At 31.0% G+C, this 23,446-nt stretch overlaps 2 protein-coding genes across 12 annotated transcripts in view; both read left to right on the top strand.

Annotated features, from left to right (window-relative positions):
- LOC123672589 (mitogen-activated protein kinase kinase kinase kinase 5) lies at positions 1-18,612 on the top strand. 8 transcript variants are annotated; one of them, XM_045606749.1, is made up of 21 exons: positions 1-253; positions 1,262-1,319; positions 1,385-1,540; positions 2,559-2,791; positions 2,847-3,028; positions 3,548-3,629; positions 3,684-3,791; positions 3,870-3,999; positions 5,419-5,566; positions 7,147-7,197; positions 7,976-8,014; positions 8,209-8,250; positions 9,544-9,749; positions 10,066-10,229; positions 10,287-10,491; positions 12,096-12,364; positions 12,491-12,635; positions 15,370-15,594; positions 15,692-15,818; positions 15,877-15,982; positions 16,288-18,612. In XM_045606749.1, exons 1-20 carry the CDS (start codon positions 149-151, stop codon positions 15,974-15,976), a joined length of 2,775 nt encoding a protein of 924 aa, XP_045462705.1. In that variant the 5' UTR covers positions 1-148; the 3' UTR covers positions 15,977-15,982; positions 16,288-18,612. The 8 variants fall into 8 exon arrangements, with proteins under 8 accessions (XP_045462705.1, XP_045462704.1, XP_045462707.1 ...); XM_045606748.1 differs by having other exon boundaries at positions 16,285-18,612; XM_045606751.1 differs by lacking the exon at positions 8,209-8,250 and having other exon boundaries at positions 16,285-18,612.
- Positions 18,613-19,148: 536 nt separating this feature from the next.
- Positions 19,149-23,446, top strand: part of LOC123673622 (ryanodine receptor) — a 50,073-nt gene continuing 45,775 nt past the window's right edge. For 2 of the 4 annotated variants that reach the window (XM_045608205.1, XM_045608206.1), the window contains exons 1-13: positions 19,149-19,271; positions 19,326-19,430; positions 19,819-19,893; positions 19,950-20,054; positions 20,259-20,357; positions 21,126-21,140; positions 21,672-21,749; positions 21,898-22,016; positions 22,066-22,135; positions 22,313-22,506; positions 22,563-22,745; positions 22,911-23,252; positions 23,304-23,428. In XM_045608205.1, coding sequence (XP_045464161.1) covers positions 19,840-19,893; positions 19,950-20,054; positions 20,259-20,357; positions 21,126-21,140; positions 21,672-21,749; positions 21,898-22,016; positions 22,066-22,135; positions 22,313-22,506; positions 22,563-22,745; positions 22,911-23,252; positions 23,304-23,428 — 1,384 coding nt within the window. In that variant the 5' untranslated portion in view covers positions 19,149-19,271; positions 19,326-19,430; positions 19,819-19,839. The remainder of the gene's footprint in view (positions 19,272-19,325; positions 19,431-19,818; positions 19,894-19,949; positions 20,055-20,258; positions 20,358-21,125; positions 21,141-21,671; positions 21,750-21,897; positions 22,017-22,065; positions 22,136-22,312; positions 22,507-22,562; positions 22,746-22,910; positions 23,253-23,303; positions 23,429-23,446) is intronic. The other 2 variants (XM_045608207.1, XM_045608208.1) reach the window with 1 other exon arrangement.

Below are 23,446 nucleotides of genomic sequence, written 5' to 3'. Positions count from 1 at the left end.
ACGACAACACCGCCCGCACAATGAAGAAGGTTGTCTTGAAATGAGAAATGTCGGAGTGAAACTGTCAAAAAATTCAAATAAACATTAGTATTTCCTTTATTTTGGGTTTCTAGACTTTTAAAATGTGATAATTGTGTTCAAATCAACAATGGCTCAGGGCGTATTAAGCTCGGATATCTCGAGGAGAAATCCTCAGGACGAGTATGAGCTGATTCAACGTATAGGAAGTGGAACCTATGGTGATGTGTATAAGGTAAAATCGAACTCGAAAAAATATTTTTATTCACAAGACAATATTTGGAATGTGATTTTACTTTTATACAGGTCGCAAGTGCATAAAATCTCTTTCTGTTTATTGTAACAACCTGAAATCAATTGTAAATTATTCATATCAATTATAGTAATATACTCTGGTTTAATCTGCTTCTAAGATTTATAAATCACATGTGTTTGTTATTAATTAAAATATATTATGCAATCTGTTTTGTTTATGCAGAATAATGTGCAATGAAGAAGGATAATGTCATGTCCTTAATGAAAAAAGGTTTATTAGAATATTCCAAACTTGTCTCCATGTTTCCCATAATTTACAAATTGGATTTGCGTTTATCTAACATTTACTATTTTCCATATATGAGCAGGTATAATACACCTTGTCAATATACCAATAACTAGACGAATAAATACTATTCGGATTAGATAAGGCTTATATCATTGGTTAATCTAGCTGATTATCAAGAATTCAGAAGGTTCTCAATTATGTTATTTATTTATAGAAACAGGTGGTGAAAATATTCCTTATCATTCACTTCAGAACACAAAAGGAGATGTTATTTATATACAGTTTTTAATTCTATTGTATTTGAACTCTAATAATATTGTATTGAAAGGAATAATAGAAGTTGTACAACCAAAATAGGAAGTTGTTCTTGATGAATGATTATTTTTTTATTATTCGAATTCGGTTGAAGTAGCCACACTTTCATGAACAGATTTTTTTTTAAATTTAATGCAGTTTCTACAACAATGATATCATCTTTAGAAATTGTTGTTGGAACAATGTTAAACACAAATAATAATTATGTGGGCTCTAAATCTTAAGTATAATAGAGACAACTGCACCACGAAATATTTCATATTCCAATGAAGTTGAATATTTTAATTTTAACTCTTGGATTAGCTTACTATGCAGATAGTACAGTAGTATAATAATATAGTAGATAGTACAAATTAAATATTGAAAAAACACATATTCTTTCAGGCTAAACGTATTTCCACAAATGATTTAGCTGCAATAAAGGTTATAAAATTGGAACCTGGTAAGTAAATACATTGCTAGGTCCATAGGTTCATAAATGAATAATATTATTCTAATATTTTATAGGAGATGATTTTGCCGTAATTCAACAAGAAATACTCATGATGAGAGACTGTAGGCATCCCAACATAATTGCATACTATGGGAGTTACTTGAGAAGGGACAAACTATGGATTTGCATGGAATACTGTGGTGGAGGATCATTGCAGGATATTTATCATAGTAGGTCAAAACTCACATTTTAGTATTGCAACTTTCTCTTTGGAATCCTCATTTAACTGCAGATCTCTTTGAAATTTAGTTATTTATATTTATATATAAAGGCGTTACATGCAGATCTAATGATCCAAAACCCTCACATAATTTGATTGATCAATAAACTTATCATTTTGATTTGAAATCTATGGCAGAACCAAAAATTAACTGAAATTGAAGCCAAAATATATTGCTCATGACAATCACTACAATAATACAATAAAAGTTTTATGAAACGCGAAATACAATTTTGTTTGTGATGAACAAGTTCAAATGAATATAAGATATTCATTATTAGATTTCATTATAATATTAATGAAATTTATCTGTCTTAACAGGAATTCCTTTTACAATAAACTACATTTCTCTATTTCAGTATCGTAATGAGTTCATTACATTTCTAAAATCAGTGCTGTAATGAACTCTTTATATTACAGCATTGTTTTCAGTTATATTTTTCGTTTTGTGGTTGTCTATACAAACTTCCAATCCTATCAAAATTCAACACACGTCAATTGTCAAGATAATATAATTTGGATTTGGTGAAATGATTTGCGACATTATTCGCAATTTCTCTTAATTCTGTTGGTGTTAAATCGATTTCGTCAGACATAATTCAGGAATTTAATGCGTAATTATAACTTATTTCAAAATTCAAAACGTACGATTCAAATTCCGTAATCTGTCAATTTTAATAACAGTCACACCAACTGCCAAGATACAATACAAATGTCACTAGGATGTATAGTCTGAATTTTTCATTGAATTTCGACAATATTTCAGAAATTTTGACTGAAATTGAGAAAATATTGTCTAGTACTTGTTGCAGAAGGCAATTTCAACACTCATGCGTTCGAAAACTCGCTCTTTTTCGCATTCGAGTTGGAATAGGAGCCGATTCTGCAACTTGTTTTAGAATATGCTATATTATTATTATTTCTAAGAACTGCTATTGACTTGTTTGTAAGTATAATTGTCTTTTCAGTTACTGGGCCTCTAACGGAAAATCAAATTTCATATATGTGTAGAGAAACATTGCTCGGACTATCCTACCTTCATGGTATGGGAAAAATGCATAGAGATATAAAGGGAGCAAATATTCTGTTGACGGAATGTGGAGATGTCAAGTTGGCTGATTTTGGTGTGTCTGCGCAAATAACTGCTACCATAAATAAAAGAAAATCATTCATTGGAACCCCTTATTGGATGGCACCAGAGGTAAAATTATATCTAAATAAAGTTAGTATGTTTTTCAATATGATTATAAATTAAGGTGGCAGCTGTGGAAAGGAAAGGTGGCTACAATCAACTCTGCGATATTTGGGCTATTGGTATTACTGCGATTGAATTGGCAGAGCTTCAACCTCCTATGTTTGACTTACATCCAATGAGGGCGTTGTTTCTTATGTCGAAAAGTGGTTTTAAACCGCCAACTTTAAAAGATAAAGAGAAATGGTAAACTGATTTAATTCACTAGCTATCATATATTTCATCTTGTAGTATTTTAAAAAAGAATTTATGGAAATAATTAATTTTATTTGTTAGAATGCTATTTTCACATATAATAATATCGAACCATCAATTAGGTGAAAGTTCAGCTAAATGATCTTATAATTTATTTATTGATAATACTTTTAATCAACAATAAGTTATCACAGATATAATAGAAGCTCCCTTCAGTGAAGAGTCTCAGATCCACAATCTGCTGGTACAACCATTGGCTGAATTTCAATTCATTTGTGTACCTCTCAAACTGGAACAAATATTTTTGGTCCAAATGCTTATGATTTAGGTCAAACTCAACCAATTAAATAAAAACAGCTCAATTCTGAATGTTTTGCCCCAATCATCATATGTATCTACGACGATGAATTTCATCGAAGTAGTTTCCTCTCTTTCTCCCCTTATTAACTAGCAGTTTCTATCAACATGATCCCTGAACTGAACCTAATATCGAATTTTTCATATATTTAGGAGTCCAACATTCCACAACTTTGTGAAAGTTGCATTGACTAAAAATCCAAAAAAAAGGCCAACTGCTGAAAAACTTCTACAGGTAACTCTCAAATGATTCGTTTTGGTTCTTTTAATTAAATGTTCTCCATTTCAGCATGCAATATTTCAGAGTGATATGAGCAGAAGACTTGCTCTTGAGTTGTTGCAGAAGGTGAACAATCCATCACATATGTTTACAGATATGGAGGCAGATGAAGATGGGGTAAGGAAAATTTCACTGAACAAATTCTGCTATTTTTGATTCAATGTTCTGGAATTATAAATTTCCATCATATTACAGGCTGTACCCAATGTACCACAGCGTATAGCATCACGGCTCACATCACGACCCAGAGGTCAGAATCTTGTTCAAACAGTTGATGTGGATATAGAGAATATAGATGAAGTCAATAATACTTTACAAAGATCAGGTAAGAGAGTGAAAGAAATGATTATTAAATGTTCTTCTTCAAGTGCCATCTCTGCGGCGGAGGTCGGCAATCATCAAAGTTATTCTTACTTTTGGGCCAGTTGCTCTAAGTAATTGTTTTGAACCTCAATCAAATCATTCTCTAAGATTTTTCAGCCATATGTCTTGTTACGCTTTTTTTGCCTTTTATTTTCCCCTGCATTATATAAGTTCTAAGATTAAATTTTCATAAATCGATTGAGATAATCATTTTCCTTATTTGCAAAGTTCTTGATATACCGGATGGTTCAAAAGTCTGGAAACGGTGAATTTATTTCGCGCACAGGTGGAAAATCGGAATTCTGTTACTGGGGTCTTTAGTAATTTCGCCCGAGAAATCGAATGGACCCATCAGATTTTTGACCCAAAAGAGCCTTCTACGAAATATGAGGCCCAACTTTGAAATTTCAAATGCAAACCCATCTGTTTTATAGCAGATTCAGATTCAGCGGGAAGTTTCACTTCTGAATTGGTTAAAACACGAATTCTTTTGGTCCATTTAAAGACCCACATTTTTTCTCGACAAGTAAAACTCCTGACTGATTGTATTTTTTGATGTTTTCTTTGGCACTAAGCAAAATGAATACAATAAACTCGACGCTCATCTACCCATAATATCCCATCACACTTCAATTGAGCCTTTCAAATCTGCGCCATTATGTGATCCATTTAAAAATTCTATAAAAATTGAATTATTCTCTTCGATTTGGAGGCACTTTCAAGTGAGAAGATAAGCAGGCTGTATCCAACTACAGGAGAATTTGTATACCTTCCATTATACCTAAACTTTTTGATAAATTGTTTTGTTTCTATTTCCATTCACTGCTACCAATTTGTTATAATTCATTGATAGTGTTACATCTGCAGTGGAGGGTAATGGAGGTGTTGATTATACAATCAACACCACCCACCACCTAAATCTGTATACTTATACAAATTTTTGGAAAGCCTTCGATAGAGCCAATCATAACTTATGGTTGAATAAAATTCATATCACAGGTATCCAAGGTAATTTTCACAATTGAATAGAAAGTTTCGTCGATTCAATAACTTTTTTCTTCATTCTTTTTTTGCTCCTTCTGAAGTACCTTAGGGCAGTCACTTGAAATCATACTTTTTCTTTTGTTCATTAGCAATCCCGCAACTGTTTTCTCAGATTGTTTTTACTAATCTTTATATCAACATTCATTTCACAAAAATAAATCTAGGTATTTTTAGTAATGCATATTATCAAAAACATGAGCACAAAAAAAATTCCTACAAATGATCTCAAATGAAGGAATTACAACTTCAATTTTATTGCTTAAAATTTGTATATGCAGACATTATTTTATCAATGCAACTGGATATTGTATAAAAAACATGCATATCTCCATTCTAGGACCTTGTATAAGCTCAAATGGAGATAAACCAGAAAACTGGGATGTTATGGATATCATGAACAACGTTACTACAGTGCACAATTGTGTAGAACACCAAAATAAGAAATGTGGTTTAGGGGTGGCCTTCGATTCGTTGAATCGTGAAAAGTGAGTACTGCTTTTAAAGATAGTAGCTTGATTTATTTCATTGGTGCACTCATTTATGAACCGTATCTGAATTGTTTGGTGATGAGAAATTATTCTATTAGATTGAGATGATTTGATCTGCATCTTATTGTCGACGCTTTTCTGTTCATTAGCTTTATACATAAAATTGATGAAATGTTTACTATGCGTAACCATTTTATTTTATATTATTTTTTTCAATTCTTTCCATTACCAATTATTATTTAGTTTGGCGAAAATACTAATTCCAGTTTTCCAAAAAAAATTTATAGTCGTAGTTATCATTCCTTTGATCTCACTAGTGAATACCAAATGAAAACCTTAGGTAGTTCATTAAACTTCCGAAAGAGGTAGATTTGCATAGATAAATTTTTGCATAGTATTGCTACTCCTGCCTAGATGGTGATGATGAACGTCGTCGAATTTGAATGACGTCGTACTATACAGGGTGTTTCCTAATTGTGGAGCGGAACTACAGGAGGTGATAGTACTCATCAAAATAAGAAAAAAAGTTACCATAAACATATGTCCGAAAATGCTTTCTCTTCGAATTACAGCCACCCGAAGTCTTCATTTCAATCATACTTTTCCTGTGATAACGTTAAAACGCTTTGATCGATTTTGATGAAAACTTAGTCATAGGCAAAACTTTTCGCGGCAAATGTGATCTTATGATATTTTCCTCACAAAAAAGTTTTAGATGTTGTTTTCTCAACAAAAAAAAATTAGAGGTAATGCATAAAACTCCCATGTACTACTTTTCTGACATTCGAGAAAAATTTCAATAGTTTAATCTATTTTGCTTTTTCGATAAGATGAGCCATTCTGGAGATATATGACCAAATTTCCATTAAAATCAATCAAAATGTTCAAACATTATTGCAGAAAATGTATGATTAAAATGAATACTTCAGATGGCTGTAATTCAAAGAGGAATCATTTTCAGACGTAAGTCTATGGGAACATTTTTTATTTTGATGAGTACTATCACTCCCTGAAGTTTTGCATCACAACTAGGAAACACATAAAATAATCTATATACAATCCAATTATGTATATCATTTATTTGGTCTATCAAATTTTCTTTGTCATTTCTTCAAAAATATGACACATAAAACAATGACTTAACCAAGTTGTAATCTTTCAAAAATAAGTTTTCAGCAGATAATCCAAAGCTATATTTAAGGCACATTGGCGATTGTAAATAAAAAAATTTCTTATTTTCAACAAAAAATATTTTTATATCAGTTATAATGGTATGAATTTAGGAACATAAGTAATTTCTGAATAAAATTCACTGATAAATTTTAAGAGCATTCTGCAGCTAAGATATTCATATTAGTTGTATTGTATCCCTTGGTTACTAATAGGAAAAACATGACACATCACATTACTATTTGAAAGGGCAGTTTCTGATAAGATACTAATTGCTATCTTATCTATACAGGAAAAGTACATCTTCTTTCAGAAATATTATGTAGTATTAGTGCACCAATGAAAAAACATGAGAACTAGAAATTCAGTAGCAATTTAAAGTAGTAAAACTTTTGTATCTGATTTAGTTCCGAAAGAAAAGCTATGACCGGTTCCCAAATTTTGAATATGTCCCTGAGGTTAGATCTGATGGTTTGTTTGCAGTGATTCGTTTATGATTTTTTTTTTTTACTTTTGTTCATATACACGTCGATCATTGTAGTATTTGAAAATTGATTCTTAAAATGATAAGGTAAGCTATTATTTACTTACGTGGAGTTAATAGAATTGTATCAATGAAAAATAATGACAAATGTAAAAATAAAAATTTATCATTATTTTTTATATGAAATGAATTCACTTTAGTTGAAAATGAATTGAATATTATCGTTTATATTATGAAATGATTCATGGTGTGTAGAATCAGTTTTCAATTTACAGATAATTCCATAAATTTGCATTCACCATTATTTTTGCGTAGAAATAACAATAGTTATCAGTGCTTGGTTACTTTATAAAACTAATTTATTAACCCGTTTTGGTTTATTTATATCACAAGATTTTTTTTTTTCAATATTGTTGAAGAACCAGATAGGATGAAAAAATATCTACAATGCACTTTCAATTTATACAAATCAAACGTTTTTGAAATAATGTACTCATTAAAAATGATTAACTTTTCAATACTAAAAATTATTATTGAAAATGGAGAGAATTTCTTATATTCTTCTCTAACAATTTAGCTATATCCTGAATCAATACAAAAAAAAAAACACATTACATCAAAAACTCAAATACATAATAACTCTCTTATCTGGTTCGTTTTGTGTAGTATTCAACTAATTTTTCATTTTATTTATTTTTTTTTTTTCAAGTTTGAGTTTGTCCCTTGTTTTAATGTATTGTATTGTTATTTAGGAGTCTCTTGCAGTACATTGACGAAGAGTTAATGATGAGGTAATTGCAACGTACATTCGAACAGCTTACTAACCCATTCGCTTTTTTTTTTTTTTGTTTGTTGCTATTGCTACCCTTTAATGCTTAAACGACCACCTTACTAATCGGGATTTGGGATAGTTGATTTTTCTGTTTGTGGTTCGCACATATAATGTTTTTCCGCTTTGATTTCAAATATGCAATGTTTATTTTAGGGGAACCTACAAATATCAAGTGGCCGACTCTTATGATCAACAGTAAGTCAAAGATGTTTACGGTAGATGTTTTTCTTCATAGGCAATGTGTAATGTTCTTAGTTTGATTTGAATCAGGTTAAATACCTGTTTTACTTGGAAAAATTATTTCAGGTTATGAAGATTTCAATTCACACAGCATGTTATTATATATATATTGGTTTTTATTGAGTTTGTTTATGATGAATGAGTTTCTTCAGCTTGCTTATAAACAGGTTCAGCTTTTTTGTATGATATGTGCATTGCTAAGCACAAGTAGCAGAAATATATCTCACATGCATTAGAAATACTTTCGTCCTTAATTTTTATTGGAATGTTTTATTTTATCTGGGATTTGCATAGTCAGCCACAAAAACAAAATATATTAATTATCACATAACTAAATTATGAAGTATGCTCTGATTCTGTAGCAGTAACAGTTGAGTGAAATATATCAAATATAAGCCAAGATTTCTCTTAAAGATTATGTTTAGTCTGAATATGGAAAATATCTATCAATAAAAATTAATTAGATTATAATAACTCGAAACATTTGATGAAAAAATGTATATTACATCATGGTTATTCAGAACACAACAAATTTACACATAAAACTAACATCAAAATGTTGATAATATTTTAATATTATTGTATAATTTCGGAAAAACGGTTGTGATTATTCTATAATCACCATTTGTAGAAGTTGTCATGCAAGTATTACTTAAAAGTTAGCAATTGGGTTTTTAGTACAGCAATGTTTTCATCCTGGAGAATTTTTGCTGAATTGTCTTTGATTTGATCCTGCGGTAATTCGCATAATTTTGTTTTCATCAAATTAAAAATATAATGACATATTTATTGAAGATGATAATAAATCGACAAATGTTCCCTTGATAAGACTTCGATCCACTTTCAATATCAAATTCTTCAAAGCACTCATTTTCATTTCAAAGATGGCATTGAAGAGATTATCTCATGTGCACTCGGCTCAACTCTAGATTATATCAAGTACAGGACAGTTTGACAAGTGTATGATCAGACACTCCATTTATTTTCGAAGCATTTCAGATATTTTCAAATTGATTTCAACCAATGAAATTTCGTGAAACTTCATATAAGCCTTTATAACATTTCTCATTGAAATTTCAATGTTTTTTGAATCATAGCAAGTTGCCATTTATTGAAATTGTTCTGATTTCCAGTTCATTATGTTTGATTACCAAAAGAGCCTGGCCTGTAATAATTTATGCATACATGTTTTTTTTGTTTCAATCATTTTTAGGTATTTGAATATTCCTAATTCAGAAATTTCCATAGGGCAACCTTACCAGTTCAAGATACTGATTCTAAGTGTGACCTCCACAACAATGTATCCACTCATAACAATGAAGGCCTGCTTAATGGATCCCCACGTAGACACTCTTCTGTTGATGAAATATTTCCAATGGTTAATTCGATGAATATACAAGGACAACGCCAAAGATCCCTTAGTGATAGTAGTAAAAACGAAAGGAAAGTTAATGGTAGGTATTTTGTTTTCTCTTTATTTCATGGTACATTTGTTATAATTATTATTTAAATTTTTACCCTAAAAAACAAAATTTTCTTGAGCTTAATCTTTGTGTTATTGAATTGGTTGCATCCATTACTTCTTATTGATGAAAACAACTTCACAAACTCAATTTTGTTTTAGTTTCTCATAACGCCATCCTCTCTCTGTATTATTGACACTTGAAGTGTTAGAAAATCTGTTGAATTACATCCTTACTTTTCATGTGATTTTGTAAATTGTTATGACTATAAGATATACATTCATACGAACTGATCTTTTGCTTTCAGGGGCTGATGCAGAAAGTGATCATCATAGTAACAGTCCTCCAGATTTGGTTTCATATCCTCCTGTACCGCCTCGTAAGCACCGTAGAAGACATACACCACCTAGGCCACCTAGCAATGGACTTCCTCCCACTCCCAAAGTTCACATGGGTGCCTGTTTTTCAAAGGTAAACGAAAATTTCAGGATTTCACCCCTAAGAAGTATGACTAAAATTTTTTTCCAGATTTTCAATGGTTGCCCATTGAGAATTCATTGTACAGCTTCTTGGATTCATCCAGAAACCAGGGATCAACATATTTTAATTGGTGCTGAAGAGGGAATATATAACCTCAATCTGAACGAGCTGCATGAAACCTGTATTGATCAGTTATACAATAGAAGAACTATTTGGATGTATGTCATTAAAGATATCCTTATGACTCTTTCGGGTAAGTTTGATCTCAACTTTTAAAAATATTTTGTGTAAACTCAACAACCACGGTATTCCTCTGATATGATCCGGACAACTATTTTCTTCTTCTTCTTCTAGTGTCATGACCGTTGCGATCGTTGACTATGATGATGATGATGTTAAATTCGCAAGTAGATTAGCTATCATCACTTTATCCACTGCAGCGCGAAACAGTTGTGCTGTTGATTTGCCGAACCACGCTCTAAGATTTTTCAGCTACGAAGTTGTTCTCTATTCTATATTTCAATTATTCAGCACTACAACTCCTAAAGTTCTTTTAACCTCTATAACTTCCAAATTATTGAACATAAGCCATTAAAACATAAGAACTTTTTTAATGACGCTATCGAAATTTTTGCAGTAATTGCATTTTTGAATATTTAATTTTTTGTTTGTTTGAATGTTAGTGAGCAATGATTTTTTGAATTTATTATTTTTAGAGGAGACTAAATAGATCGTAAAACAACTCAAATCTCAACACAACTTCATAGGATGATGAGTAATTTACCCTCCAAGGGGCGTTTAGATATTTAAATACAGTACATTAAAGAAATCAAGCAACACTCACATGATCTAATATCTGTTTATAATCTCCACCATTGCCAGCATTGGCATGAATAAGTGATGATCCTATATTAAATTAATTGTCAGCTTATCAAATTCTATGATCACAAAAACAGAGGATTATAGAATGCATGTATTTTTCAACATTCAGTGTAAATTTTCAATACACTGGATGTTAAAAAATCAATATAAAATATTTAAAGACATGATAGTATGAATCTTAATTAATATAGGTCTACAAAACAATGATTTCGAAGATATTTATTTCTTCTTCTCACCCTTATTTTTATATACAAAAATTGCATTTTCTCATCAATGTTGAATGATAAACAGAAAATAGAGCTTTGGTTTGCTGTGGCTCATGTTGACTCCAATGCAGAATTAGTCAACATACATTTCATGTATGGTTGTACTGATGGGATTGCCATCAAAGCAAGAAATTTTTATTTTGGCGCTTATCTTAATCGCCAGATTTCTCAATGATTCTTCGTATGTTTAGAAGAATTCACCAAATGATAATAGTTCATTTCTCAAACGCCATTTATCCGAAAACCCAAGGTTGTTATCTATTTCCGAAAAAAAATTACCACATCTCCGAAGTCATTACTATGTGGATCCATGTTTATTGGGACTTTTATTTATTTTAGTCCATACTATTTTAATAAATATTTTACTATCCTCTTAAATTTTTTACAATTTTTTTGAACGCCATATTTTGAACTGGAAAGTATTCTTAGCGTAGAAACTAGATCACACAACGACTTGCAGTTTTCAAATATTTCTGTTATGAATAAAAGAGTACCCAACATTTATATAAATTTTTATCTATATCTTATAAATCTGTCTGGTTAGAAGAACTTGACCTTAATAATAATAGTAATATTCATCATAATTCTTTTTATCTGACTTTTTTTTATACAAATAAGAATATTTTTATTGATTTTTTCAATATTTTTTAGTAGTTCACTTTAGTATATAAAACTGCAAACTGGATAATATCCTTTTGTTATTTTACAGGTAAGACTCCACAGCTCTACAGGCATGATTTACTGGCATTGCAAAGCAAGCAGTCACACAGATTCAGCCTACACATGAACCGTATACCCGAGAGATTGGTACCAAGAAAATTCGCCCTGACAACTCGTGTGCCAGACACCAAAGGCACTCAGAAATGCTGCGTGTCACGAAACCCTTACAATGGCTACAAATACCTCTGTGGTGCTTCAACCACTGGCATCTTTCTGATGCAGTGGTATGATCCCTTGAATAAATTTATGCTGCTAAAGGTGAGGTTCGTTCATGTTCTTAGTTCAGAAGATTGATACCAAAACTTTGAGTAAAGCATTTTTTCTTAAGAGGTTTTCTTCGATTTTCGAATTAACATAATTATTCACATTAATAATTTGTTTCAGCATGTTGATTGTGTTCTTCCTAGTCCTTTGAACGTTTTCGAAATGATAATCACACCGGAGTTAGAGTATCCGATGGTTTGTGTATCAATAAAGCAAGCTTATCAACCGAGTAGGTACAAACTGGACCTAATCAACATGAACTCAGGTAATTTAAATAATCTATGGGTTCTATAAATGATTGTAACTCTAAAGTGGGCTTTGAAATATTTTCAATTCACCTAATGCTGGTTTGGAAATAGATATATAGTTCACAAAATAATAATAAGAATTGATGATTCACAATTCATAATTGTTAATTTTATAATATAGAATTCATTTCGAAATTTCATGATTAAGTACTCGTTAAAAACAGTAAAGATCATTTCAAAGCCCACTACAATGTAACACCTGCAATATAAAAAAATACTGAATATTTTTGACTCATTTCAAATTCTAAGAAAAAAGTTTGAATCTGGAAGTATGCAAATATTAAATAAGAATTCAATTATTGATGTTCTTTCTCAAAATGCAGTAGTTTCTAGAAGGTAACACTTTCCTACATAGATAGATAGATATGAGTTTATTCAACATAATAAATTAAATACATAATAAATTGTATAAACTCTGAAAAAACTGTGAGTTATTATATAACTGTTTACAGTTGTAAAAAAACAAATTTGATTCTAACGATCAATTAAAAAAAACACGGCATTCTTCGTCACAATTGGTTTTTCATTTTTTTTCATCGGGCATATAGTCACATTCGGGAGTTTTAGTCACAATTCAGTATTTCTTCTCGTCTTGTTCAGGAATTTTTTTTTGTCACACTTCGGATTTTTTTCTCGCCCCGTTCGGGAAATTTTGTCGCAATCAGTAATGTTCTTTCATGCTGAGTTGATCATTCTATGGACCAATGATCTTCATTAATTAACCAATTTTTTATTTCTCTTTCAAATTTTTTTATACTTCTCAATTCTTTTATTCGATAAGGTATTTTTGGATAGAGTCTTGAAGCTAGGTATGTGCAGCTTCTTGGACCCAATATTTTTTATCTCCATAAGGTGATGTAACGTCCTGAACCGATCTGCGATATCTGGACACCATAGGATGGGTCCATACCCGAACACGCCTACTATCAGAAAACCGTCCTTATCTCGATTCATTTGTGAACCATACAGACCTCCAAATTGTTTCAATTCTCGTGCTCATTGGCCCATTTCAATCGCAGTCGCATATGATTTTGAGTTAATGGAATCCTCAAAAGTCGTCGAGAATGTAGATTAATCCCTTGAAGTCTTCGATGAACTGTTTCAATCGATACCAAAACACTAGAAGCGTTCAAAAGCCACTGTTGCATCTTTCGACAGGTACATTAAGGCTCTCTTCACACAATCAGAAACCTATCTTGTGCATGAGTGGTAGATCTTGGGCGTCCACTTCTCGGTCTTTCGGTCACATTTCCAGTTTCTTGATATCAATAGACGAGTCGAGAAACTACGCTTTCACTATACAACACAACAACTGATCCAAAATTTTTAGAAACGCAAACAACAAAAACATACTTGAAACTAAGGCCCAGTTTCACCAAACAGTACTTGATTCCAGATTGATTAAACTCCGCTTGTTACTAAAGCAGGCTTAACAGTGTTTTCTGTTTCAACATGCATCAACCCGTCCGAAGATGATCGCGATTAACCAAATCGCGATTAAATAGCCAAACCATTTGGCAACGTTGTGAACAAAAAGTTATATAGTGTTCTGTATCGTATTAGCAGTGATGACCACCATTGGCGCTAGGTGTCATTCATTCATAATTCATAACATTTCAAATCATTTGTCATCTTGTAAACAAAAAACAAATATAATTTTTGCCGACAATGTCGAGTGATGTGCTTCGAAATGTCGGAAACTTGCAGAAGTTAAAAAGAAATTATCCCTTTTCACAAAACCACACATTCTGGAAAAAAAAACTATATAAGTAATTTTATTAACTTATTTATTTTTATTAACAAGTTTAACTGCTTCTTAAATAATATTTCAATCAAACATATCAATAAATTATTCTTTGCAATAAATTTCATAAAACACAAAAACAAAGTTTACGTGTATTTTAAATGGGAAATATTGAGCCTATATATATAGTCATATTTTGATAAAATTGACCCAAAAATTAGAAATTTCCGGAAAAATAATTACATAGACAAGAGTTCCATACTGATAAATAATTATTAATCTCAACTTGAAAGGTTATAATCCTCCAAAAATGGCCGATTAGTGCTAAATCGCGATTGATCGATTAAATGGCGCTTTGGAGTGTGGTGAAACGCTACATTACATTAATCGTGATCTAAAGCCTCACTTAAGAGCCAAATCAAGATTAAAGAATTTGGTCAAACTGGGCCTAAGTGCTTTCAAGCCACCGTTAGAAGCTCCGAAGCACTCTTGTACTGTTCCAGTAATCAGGGCGTCGAGCCCTCGCGTTACTTTCCCCTATCCCCTGATGCACCCCCTGCATTTGCTGGGCTTTGAGTCCTGACAGGTGTGAGAGCGAAAGAAGATCGTTACTTAGCATAAAGTGCAAGACAGCTGTAGAACGCTGATTTGTTTACGTTTAATTTGACAGTTTGGCTTTGGCGCGTTTTAGCCATGGCGAGGGCGTGAAGCTCTAGTGCGCCGAGCCCTGAGGTGACACGCACTTGACTGGAAAGCAGCTACTGAAAAAGTTATCAATCAAGGAGCATAAAAACCATTCAGAAATAAGAAAGTAAACATTTTATTTCTCAAAATTTTTGAACCTTTATCCTATTTTCAAAGGATAAACTTAAACTTGAATTTTTTTAATGATGATCCATCAAAAAGAATTTCATGTATCATATTTTCAAAGTACTTTTTTTTTGCAGGAGCAAGTTGGTTTCATTCAGATGAACTCCAAGATATGGACGGTATGGCGACTGTAGTTCCTAAACGTGAAAATTTAAATATTATCAATGTCACACAATTGGATAAGGATTCTGTACTGTTCAGCTATGACAATGTAGTGAAAGTAGTAACTCCTCAGGGTAAACTCAAAATGAACAAGAAGCAGGTATCAGAATTAATATTCGACTTCGGAATAGAAAGTATAAGTAAGTTACAGTTACATGAATATCATCTTATGGAATCAATAAACCATTACTTCTCTTTTTCAATGTAAGCTTGTTTTGTTCATCCTATATTTTTCAGTTGTACTACCTGATAGTGTCTTAGCTTTCCACAAACATGGAATGCAAGGCAGATCTCTGAAAAATGGAGAGATCACCCAAGAGATAGCAGATCCATCGAGATCTTATCGACTTTTGGGTTCAGACAAGTAGGTTCACATCAAAATTCTTCTTTTGTTCGATACATTTGCTCTCTTATTTTTCTAGGGTTGTGATGCTGGAAAGTAATTTGATAAGAGGTAACACACTAACAGTTGATGAAGGTCATGACTTGTATATTTTGGCAGGACATGAAGCCAGTTATTAGGGGGAAGTAAGTTAAACAATTAATACTTAACTTTTATATATTTCTGCACAATTTCAATTCAACGGTGCACTTTAGAATTCAACTTGTTGATATATTTTATAAGAAAATAACAAAGTGGGAATCCTTACAATTTTGACTTTTGTGCTTTAGTCTGTGCCCTAAATTTTTAATAGTGTCACATAGTATTATATGAAGATTATCCCTGAATAATGATGAAAATCAACTCAATTGATCAAATGTAACTTTTCATTAGAGTTGGGGTTTCGAACTCTGAAGTTAAGGTTACTTATACAATTTCTTGTTTTCAGAAGGATAGGATTGAAGAGGACCTCTCTCTTCATGAAAATGCTCGAGAAGTATTCAAAACTTCTAGTATGTAGGATAGATAAATAAATCAAAATAAAATACAGAATTCGTTTACGATAAATAAATAGAACAAGTAAAGTTTTATTCCCATCGAGGATAACAGAACATACCTCACTAGAGATTTTGAACGTAGTTAAATTTTTCAACTATTTTGGTCTTCAATTTCAAGAAAGATAAAATTCACTAGAAGAAGATTAATCAAATGTATAATGGATAATATTAAAGATATGAATCGGAACCTGAATTTAAAAATTTTATTGTACAGTTATATATTTTTCAAAATAATTCTATAGGTGTGAAATTTTATTTTTCAATGTATAGTTGAAGTATATAAAATTATTACACAAGCATATAGAAAAAAAATACAGTTAATTTGCATGAAAATTTCTTGAATGAGACAAACATTGGATTAGTTCGTTTTTCTTGTTTAAAATTCACATAAAAAAATAATAATCGCAATTGATAGTATATTTTGGTAATGATAAGATTGAATAATTTGCTCATATTGATCAACACCAAGAGAAAACTTGAATCATTCTTAAGTAGATTTATCCTAATCGAAAACTGGATAACATATTATAAGTTAATCTGAATAATTTTTTTCATGACGAAATATGTTTTCTCCTTTCAACCATTCTTCTGCTATCAACTGTTGACACTCTTATATTTTATGGTTAATATGGGAAGATTGTAACTTATCCAGTTATCGATAAGATCAATTTTTCAATGATACATTTGACTGTTTGAGATTAATGTCACATTTCTATTTATGATATACATTTTGAAAGTAAAGAGCTTCCATCGAATCAGATAGTTGAATTTCCTTACGAGGAATTGATTTTTTGATATACTCATATTCTAACTATTTTCACAGAATTGTTCATTTTGGACTGAATTATTCTTGTTGTGGAATAGAATTTCAGATGGAATTCTATATGTTGTAGTGCTTCTTATTTATTCGGTCTTTCATTTTTTTGATTGAATCAAAACATATTTTCGTTTTATCTTATGGAGTATATGTATTTGATATAATTGCTTTTCAATGGATTATGAATTTCATATTACAACCACTCAATAATCATATTCGGTGTAATTTTGCTCCCCCGTTTCTGAAAAATAAATGTTTAATTGATCAGTTGTAATTTTGGCAATCATAAAAGAAAAAAATTTATCTCAATTCAATACAATTAATTAGTTTTTTGTTACTAATAATAACCAAAAAAACCCAATTTCAATCTTGATTGTTTCCAATTCAATGATATTAATTTCTTGTGTTCACATTTTATGGGCTCCGAAGCAATAGGTGTTTCTTCCATATTTTGAGAAACATTAAAAAAATAATTCTCCTCATTTAATACTTCTAGTGACCTCACTTTTGTCAATGAAATTTCCACTTATATTCTACAATGTTATCATCTTTGGAAACTAAAAATCACTATAGGTTTTAGGATTACAAAATAGTTACCAAAACAGCGTTAGACTCAAGTAAAAATGCGGTGGAGATCTGGTTAATCCAACCTTAATTCTGATATTGAGTCCACAGAAAACTGGAAATATATATTTTCTGTTTGGAGATAGTTTTTTTTTGTCACATGAAATAATGAAAGTTTCTCTTTATATGGAGAAACACCTATGAATTAGGTTAAAATGAAAGCTGTCAACTAAAATTTTCACTTAGAGCTAGATATGAGGATTTGTTAGATATGTAAAAAATTTGGTGAAATTAGGAAATCAATTACTATTGTTTTATGGTGCAGAATCCTAAGAAAGGTACAAAAACAGATTCATTATGACAATTTGGAAAGAATAGACATTGTTCATGAGCTTTCATCCTGTGCACAATATCATATTTCCTAATTTTGCATTGGTTCATTCCAAGACTGCAGTAATAACAATTATGAAATTAACATTACCTCTTAGTATAATCTAACCACTTTTCTCTTTTGAATTTGGTATAGTCAGCAGCATGATTTGGCTGTGTTATTATTGTTTGAATATAATGTTATCTTTGTAAATATTGTAAATCATAAGGAATAATGAATATACCAAAAATAAATTATTATTAGGTTGAAAGATTATCTGACGTGACCAAGGCTGTAGTAGACTAGTTACGTAAAAGGCTAAAACTGTTTCTTTATGGATTTATAATTTCATTGTTGAATGTTTTTATTCTTCACTAAAGTAACTTAGAAATCATATCTTTATGTAATTTCGTCATCATTATAATATTTTTTATTTATATATTTTGTAAATAAAAGTTGTAAATTACATTATTGTGTTTTTTTTAATACTTTGCATCAACTTTTATTACATCAAGTAGTAATCATGGAAATAAAAGAATAACTCTTTGTATTCCTGTGTTATATATGAAAACATATTTTTTTTTATCCCTTATCAGAGAAGTAGAAGTTTTGGACTGTATGTTTTTTAACAATTTTATTTTTTAAATTTGAAAAAATTTGAGATTTCACACTTCATATTACTCGAATAAATGATGAAACTGTCCAGAAAGCATATTGAAAGCAAGTAAACAGACTTTTACCTCAAATATTTGCTATTATAATTCTTATTGATATATTATTATCGAATTAAAAATTGTTAAGGAGGAAGTTTTTCAATCATTAGTGCTTTTTAAATTAACAAGTTATTCCAATGAACAAAAACAACTCATTGGTGACTTATTTTTACATGAATCCCAATCAAAGATGCCTTATGTTTCTCAATCCACCTACATGAAACCGAAACAACAGCTTATAAAATCGCAGCACGAGTAAGAGCTAACTTGGATCTAATTTTATTTTGGCTTGTTTCTATAAATACCCCCCCTAAATCCGGTAGTTCGGTATATTTAGAGTATTTTCTCAGCTCCGTTTACGACATACTGTCGATGTGTGTGGATGATGAGAAATTAATCGGTTTTTCCCCAAAAGTAGGTTTCAAAATAATAAAAGGGTTTGTCGTTCAATAATTAATGTTTTTTAAGCGTTGGGAGAAACAACTGTGATCGATATTTGAGTTATGCATCCTTTTGAACGAACGTGAAAGAAGCATATATATGTAATCAAGAATTAACTTATATCAATCAAAAGTAAGTAAACAAAAAGATCCATATCACATTGAGTTCAGGATTATGGAAATTATTGCCCTATTCTGAGAGAACGAAATCAATATAAAATGCTGTAGTGCGAAATGTGTTGTGAAAGCTGTTGCCATATGCTCTTCAAATTGTAAAGAAGTGAAGATGCAAATCTCAACATACTTCATTCAAAACATCAAATTGTGATAGAAAAAGTTCAACTTTTTATATTTCAGTAATAATACAGATGAATAGTTGAATATTTTCTTTGGGTTTTAACTCGCAAAAAATAATCTGGCAACATGAAGTCACGTGAATGATGATAAATTTTCAAATATTGGCGCATTCTGTTGCGGTAATTTTATCCTAGAATGTTCATTAATCTGATGATTTTTTAAAGGTTTTGAATAAAATTCCTGAGATGGCAGAAACAGAAGGGGGTTCCGAGCAAGATGATGTTTCATTCCTCAGAACGGTAAGAATTTAATTATTAACGTTTCGAGGTTATAACTTTAAATATTATTTTTGTAGGAAGACATGGTATGCTTGTCTTGCACGGCTACTGGGGAACGAGTTTGCTTGGCCGCTGATGGATTTGGCAATCGTCATTGTTTTTTAGAAAATATCGCAGATAAAGTAAGTGGCTTGCCAATATTTTAGAATGCCATTGGCGTAGGACGGTTTATGCAGAGAGGTATCCAATAAGAAAATTCTACTCATTTCAGTCGATTAACAAATGATATGAATTGATGATAATTTCTCTTCATCTCAAATACATATATAAAAAAATATCAACCACAATGTTTTTTCTTGATTTAATGTTCACAATTTTTTTTTCAGAATATACCTCCAGATCTTTCACAATGTGTTTGTGTAATAGAACAAGCTCTATCAGTTCGTGCTCTACAGGAATTAGTTACAGCTGCTGCAAATGAAACGGTATGATCTATTGTTGAATGATAACAGCTCAACAGTTATAATATATTTCAGTTTTGTGGATCAATAGAGTTCACTACATGTTGAAAGTTTTATATAAATCTTCTCTACTGGCAGGGTATTTGTATATTATCTATAAATTCATGTAATTTTTATATTTTAATGATAAATTCCAACCCACAAACAACTTTCATATTAGCATTCATATCACACTAACCTGAAGTTATTTCAATTAATCGGTCATGTCTACTGATACCTTAATGCAGTAAATCATTTTAACCAACGATATATGTCTCTGAAGTAATCCCTATGTTTTAATTGTTTCTATTCTCACTTGCAAATTAAGAAAAAAACTAGTCACCGTAGCTTTTTTTATTGAATAATAACCAACAGGCTTTCTCAAAATATAAAATTTAGTTTGTTATATATACATATATAATAAATATATAATTTCCATATAATTTGGTTTACACTCACATTATACAGTTCTGCTTTTCAGTTAGTTACTCTACAATTCAGATTCTTTGTATTAATAAATGACTATTAGCTCATAGATAGTAGAAAATATTCTGCAAATCTGAAAACATTGTGATTTAGTGAGAAACGTTCAATACCAAATACCAATCACATTATGAAATGCTATTTTGGTGAAGCCTGTATTTATGATGAACACCATAAGTGCTTGTTCTATATTATTTTTCCGTGAATTATGTTCATTTTAATTTCCTCTTGTTTGTCCTCTGTTTCACCTGCTTAATTTTTGCTTTTCAGGCACAGGAGAATGTAGTAAGTAAAACAGAATCGAATTATATTGTATCATTATATTTTATTCTAACCATCTAATAAATACACGCATTACTGTGAAAAATGTTTGTAAATATAGTGCTTATTTGGATTACACTGCTGCACATATTAGTTGCAAATAACTGTTGCAGTCCCAAAGCAAGTTGACTATTGACTAATAGAATAATTATTTTGATATTACCTTATTAAGAATGTTTCATAGTATTGGTGTTGCCAATACAACAGATACAACTAGATAGTGAACTAACTTTGGGCTGACTATAGTGTAAAATATTATCCTTACCCTATGGATCTTGGATTATATATATTGACTTGATGATTTTAAAAAGCTTCAATTTGACTATACACAAGAATGACTGTAGAAAGCTGTTGAGAGAAATTTAACAAATTCTGTTTGAAAATTTTGGTGGCGCATATAATTCATATTCAAACTAAGTATTGGAGAATTCTGTTTTATGGATATTAATGTTTTCTTTCATAGTAATTGGTTTGGCTTCATTAATTATTTTGCAGGGTAAAGGAACAGGATCTGGACATAGAACCTTGTTATATGGCAATGCTATTTTGCTCAGACATCAAAACAGTGATATGGTAAGTTGAAACGGTGAACTCTTGTCATATTTTCATTAGTTCTCAAATTATTCCTTTATCAAAAATAATGGATGAAGAATGGTAGTGAAGAGTTTACAATCCGCTAGAACTAATTGAATAAAAGTTTATTTGTTATTTATTTTTCCAGTACCTTGCTTGTTTATCAACAAGCTCTAGTAACGACAAGCTTGCTTTTGATGTGGGTTTACAAGAACACAGTCAAGGTGAAGCATGTTGGTGGACTGTACATCCAGCCAGTAAACAGAGGTGAAAATCGCTATTAGTTATTAGAAATATTTAAAAAAATCTATTTCAGATCTGAGGGTGAAAAAGTTCGAGTTGGTGATGATGTGATATTAGTATCAGTTGCAACTGAAAGATATTTGGTGAGTACATAATTGAATATATATCTTAGAAATTTTCCATTTAAGGAGATTTTGAAACGTCTGTAATGATTATATGTAAATTACATACCTAATTGCCGTATGTAATTTTTCAGTCACTTTTCAGACTTAGTATTTTCTCTGTTAAATTTCTTGACTAAACAAATTTACATTTTTCAGCATACAACAAAAGAAAACGACAGATCTGTAGTAAATGCAAGTTTTCATGTGACACATTGGTCTGTACAGCCTTATGGAACAGGAATTTCAAAAATGAAATGTGTGGGCTATGTATTTGGTGGAGATGTCTTGAGATTTTTTCATGGGGGAGATGAATGCCTCACAATTCCATCTACATGGAGTACGGAACAAAAGTAAACTATATTGGCAGCTAAAAATTTAGATATAATGCATTATAATTATTTTTCAGTATTGTAGTTTATGAAGGTGGAAGTGTCATGTCTCAAGCCAGATCACTATGGAGGTTAGAACTTGCTAGAACAAAATGGGCTGGTGGCTTCATTAATTGGTATCATCCAATGAGAATAAGGCATTTGACGACAGGAAGATATCTTGCTGTCAAGGAAAATAATGAACTCTGTCTTGTTAGTCGGTAAGATAATAATAATAGATTTGTTAAAGATATAGATTTAAGATATAAAATTATAGTATATGTCATTTTAATGACATGTGAACTAATGTTACATAGTTCTTCAATGAACTTTCGGTGAAAGTTAATAACTTCTCATGTGTTCTTAGACAATTCTACCATTTTCAGGGAAGAGGCCACAACTGCTTTAACAGCTTTCTGTCTTCGACAGGAAAAAGATGATCAAAAAATAGTATTAGAAGATAAAGATTTAGAAGTTATAGGCTCCCCGATCATAAAATATGGTGATTCTACAGTTATTGTACAACATTCAGAGAGTAGTCTATGGTTATCCTACAAGAGTTATGAGACCAAGAAGAAGGGTGTTGGAAAGGTGGAAGAAAAACAGGCAGTTCTCCATGAAGAAGGAAAAATGGATGACGGACTGGATTTCAGTAGAAGTCAAGAAGAAGAATCAAGAACTGCTAGAGTTATAAGAAAATGTAGCTCCCTCTTCACCCAATTTATCAAGTGAGTAAATTTTATTGATATTAACCACTAGCTAAATAAATTCATTTTCAGTGGATTAGAAACATTACAAATGAACAGAAGACATTCATTGTTTTTTCTGACCGTGAATCTCAATGAAATGGTAATGTGCCTTGAGGATTTAATCAATTATTTTGCTCAACCTGCAGATGATATAGGTACGTTATTGAGTTTAC

This window comes from Harmonia axyridis, chromosome 2 (assembly GCF_914767665.1).
Source record: "Harmonia axyridis chromosome 2, icHarAxyr1.1, whole genome shotgun sequence".
NCBI lineage: Eukaryota > Metazoa > Arthropoda > Insecta > Coleoptera > Coccinellidae > Harmonia > Harmonia axyridis.
The sequence above is the reverse complement of the archived record's forward strand: the minus strand, read 5'-3'. Positions and strand labels throughout refer to the sequence as shown.